The sequence below is a fragment of the Otolemur garnettii genome, unplaced genomic scaffold, assembly GCF_000181295.1.
Source record: "Otolemur garnettii isolate 467f Iridium unplaced genomic scaffold, OtoGar3 scaffold00048, whole genome shotgun sequence".
Taxonomy (NCBI): domain Eukaryota; kingdom Metazoa; phylum Chordata; class Mammalia; order Primates; family Galagidae; genus Otolemur; species Otolemur garnettii.
Window position 1 is genome coordinate 10,102,427 of NW_003852443.1, and position 4,211 is coordinate 10,106,637.

Consider the following 4,211-nt stretch of genomic DNA (forward strand, 5'->3'; position numbering starts at 1 on the left):
GAGCCCTTTCCACTATTTCTATGAGATAAACTTTCTTAGATTTCAAATACTGTAAGTGAAATCAACATGGTATTTGTCTTTCTGTGCCTTTCTTATTTCACTTAGCATAATGTCCTCCAGGTCTATCCATGTTGTCAAGAATAACAATATTTTCTCCTTTTTAAGATTGTATATTGTTTCATTGTGTATATATACCACTTTTTCCTTATCCATTCACCTGTGACTGGACACTTCAGTTGCTTCCATATCTTGACTATTATGAATAGTGTTACAATGAACATAGGAGTACAAGTACCTCTTCAACATCCTGACTTACAATTCCTTTGTATATACACCCAAAAGTGGGATTGCTAGATTTGTTTCATAATTTGATATACACTTACAACATTTCTAGTTTTTGCTGCTACGAATAATGTTATAATTAATAGCACTGAATATTTCTTTAAGTACTGGTCCTTATATATCTATCAGATAAATCCCCAGAGAGTTTCTGGGCCAAAGGCATTTTAATAAGTATTTTAATAAATACTGCTATATCAAGTTCCTGAAAAGTAACATAACTTACAAACCCACCAATAGTTTGAGGTTAACTGTTTTTTCCATGTCTTTGTTAGTACTAGAAATTATCACTTTTTTTTTTGCTTTTTTTAAAATTTAAGATTAATATTATCATATCATTTTTAATCATCTAGGTGGGACAAGTACTCTACATTGGTAGTGATAGAAAGCACCTCGTCACCTGTCACTGTCGACTTGCATTTACTCTTTTGTGAAGTGCTTATTCAGATCCTTTGCCCTTGATTCTGTTGGGTTTTCTTTTTTTTTTTTTTTTAATTTCTAAAAATTTACTTATGGTGCCTTTTATCATACAAAGCTTCTAAATTTTTTCTACAGTCAAATCTGCCAATTTTTTCTCTTACAGATTATGAATTCTATTTCTTGCTTCGGCCTCTTCTGCTATCCAAGATTACAAAAATAATTTCATATATTTTCTCCTAATTATTTTATTACAATTTGGTTTTTGTTATTTTACATTTGGATCTTTAACCCATTTAGAATTTATTCATGTGGTGTTCAGATGTAGGAGTTGCTTCAGCACCATTTAATCAATTAACCATCTTTAAATGCTTTCTCCTAGAGTAACACATCACTACAAATAGCCAAGACAACAGAGATAAAATGCCTAGAAATTCTGAAACTTCATTAACTGAGGCAATTTCCCAAACTTATCAAAAGTTGATTAAAGGACATTCATCATTTTCTCTTTAAAAGATATCACACATTAGGACACATGCATACAATATACCAATATCAGCATATACTGTAAAATTATTTCTTAACAGAGTAGTAATCTAAATTAAATGTCTAACTATCCAAGCTTGATTTTGTTTTCAACATAAGTGGTAAAACCAGAAATACTCAATGTTTGAAATCTCAAGATTCAGGTGACGAATATTTATTGAGCACCAACTGACAGGGGCTCAAGATACAATGGGAAATAACACAAGTAGGATCCCTGCTTTCACAAAACTTGCAATCTTGTGGGACATTCTCTCCTTCCTTGAAAGCAATGTATTTAAGTGGAAAAGAAAAAAAGAAACATACGTTCACATAAATACAACGCAGGAAAAACATTCTGGCAAATTTTATAACACATTCTATACTTCTCTACACTTCTCACTTCCAAAATATTATCTTCTCATTTCAAATGTACCTATTCATCCTGGTGACTGTCTTATTTCTGTACTCACGTTGAAAACACTGCTAGGGAGTTATGATTTAATGCCATTAACCTACAGCTGTAAATACCTATGCATAGTCTCATTTTCTCAACAATATTTAGTAAGAACCTCAATAAGTGAAATTATAAATCTATTTACAACAGCCCTGTTCAATCCATAAATCAAAAATATTTCTTTAAAGTACATGTAGATTTTAAAATACTTCAATGAATCCTTGAGAGTTTGCAAATGGTAGTATTGTGTCACTTGGAAAGGAAACAAGAACTCTGCTGGTCCCTCAATACCAACAAGTAACGAGTCGTTAGTGACAGTCACCTTAAACTAGAAGTACCACGACCAAGACACTGCCCCACTCTTAGACTGAAGCCTTCAAATGCCTGGACCATGTGGCCACGCCCCCCACCTCTATCCCAACGCACGGCTTCTCACACACTCCCAAATCCCTCCCACGAGGGAGCTGGACCAAGCACCGCCCAGGGGAAGCAGACGGGACGCTCTCCCGCGGGATAACCTTGGCCAAGGCTCTCCTCAGTTTTCCCATCCGTAAAATGAGGATGGCATTCTGTGCCCGCCTCCAGCCTGGGCATCTAACCACGCAAGGCTGACGAAAATCTCCAGCCTTAAACCCCACGATGCTCCCTGCTGCCCGGCGCGACCCCGCATCAGTCCGCAGCCAGTGGCCACGCGCTCTACCTGCGATCTGGGAGACGAAAGCTTCCGCCACTAGCGACATGTCGGCTGGGAGGCTCCGCGCCCGGGGGCCTGCCCCACGTACCCCTCAGCGTCCTCCTCAAGCCCGGCAGCTCCTGACAACTAATGAGCCTACTTTAGCCGCGGCTAGGACTCGCAAAGCCCACCCCGGCGGCAGCGAGGATCCCAAGGTTACCGCCAGGCCGGCCAGGAACTTCCGGCGCAGCTGACAGAGGCGCGCGAGCACTTCCGCTGGCCCCGCCCCCGCGCCCTATTGGCCGGCCGGGCCCGCTGCTCCCCGGCTCCACCCCCTGCGAGTAAAGTAGTGGATAATCCCGGGTACCGGTCTGTGTCTGACCTAGGGGAGGAACTGGGGGACAGGAAAGTTTTAGTGTCCCTTCTGTTCGCCAGAATTATGTAAGCAAGTAATAATTTAAATGCCCTCTAGACACCAGGCACTTAAAAATGTGTATCTATCCATAAGCAGAAGAATCAAAGTAGCCCCTATCCCTCGCCACATACAAAAATCAAATCAAAATGAATTAAAGATTTAAATACTGAAAGTATGAAACTACTAAAAGAAAACTTTTCCCTCCAAGAAAAACGCTTCAAGACAATGGTCTGGGCAAAGATGTCTTGAGCAATACCTTCAAATACAGGTAAATCAAAGCAAAATTGGACAAATAGGCATCACATCAAGCTAAAAAGCTTCTGCATAGCAAACACTCGACAAAGTGAACAGACAAACCACAGAATGGGGGGAAAATATTTGCAAACTACCTATCTGACAAGGGATTAATAACATAAAGAGCTCCAACAACCCAATAGGAAAAAATCAAGTAATCTGATTCAAAAATAGGCAAAGGATCTGAATAGACATCTTTCAAAAGACGTACAAATGGCCAACAGGTGTATGAAAAAATGCTCCACATCATTAATCATCAAATAAATGCAAATAAAAACTACAATGAGATATCCTGTCATCCCAGTTAAAATAGCTTTCATCAAAAAGGCAATAACAGTGCTGGCTTCCTAATTTTTTTCTGTTGATAGAAACGTAAATCAGTGCAACCACTATAGAGAACCATATGGAGGTTCCTCAAAAAACTAAAAGTGGAACTGCTATGTGACCTAGCAATTCAACTGTGGGTATATACCCAAAGGAAAGGAAATAAGTGTATCAAAAAGATAATCTGGGTGGGGCCCTTAGCTCAGTGGGTAGGGCGCCAGCCACATACGCCCAGGCTGGCAGGGTCAAACCCAGCCTGGGCCTGCTAAACAATGACAACTGCAACCAAAAAATATATATATATAGCTGGGCGTTGTGGTGGGCACCTGTAGTCCCAGCTACTTAGGAGGCTGAGGCAATAGACCCACTTAAGCCCAAGAGTTTGAAGTTGCTATGAGCTGTGACGCCACAGCACTCTACCAAGGGCGACATAGTGAGACTCTGTCTCAAAAAAAAAAAGATAATCTACACTCCCATGTACTCCCATGTTTATTGCAGCACTATTCACAATAACCATTTAGAATCAACCTATGCCCATAAACAGATGAACAGTTAAAGAAATTGTGGTATACATACACAATGGCATATTATATAGACACAAGAAAAAGTAGAATCCTGCCAATTGCAACAACATGGGTGAAACTAGAGACTATTATGTTAAGTGAAATCCATAAGCCAAGTACAGAAAGACTAACCTTGCATGTTCTCATTCAGGTATGAGAGCCAAATGTTAAAAACAATTGATCTCATGGGGGCAGCGCCTGTGGCTC

At 39.9% G+C, this 4,211-nt stretch overlaps 1 protein-coding gene across 1 annotated transcript in view; it reads right to left on the bottom strand.

Moving 5' to 3' along the window:
- The window catches only part of MTX2 (metaxin 2), a 58,278-nt gene extending 55,584 nt beyond the window's left edge, over positions 1–2,694 (bottom strand). The window contains exon 1 of the mRNA XM_003791490.2: positions 2,436–2,694. Within this exon, the coding sequence (XP_003791538.1) occupies positions 2,436–2,475 (40 nt within the window). The 5' untranslated portion in view covers positions 2,476–2,694. The remainder of the gene's footprint in view (positions 1–2,435) is intronic.
- Between the last annotated feature and the right edge of the window lie 1,517 nt (positions 2,695–4,211).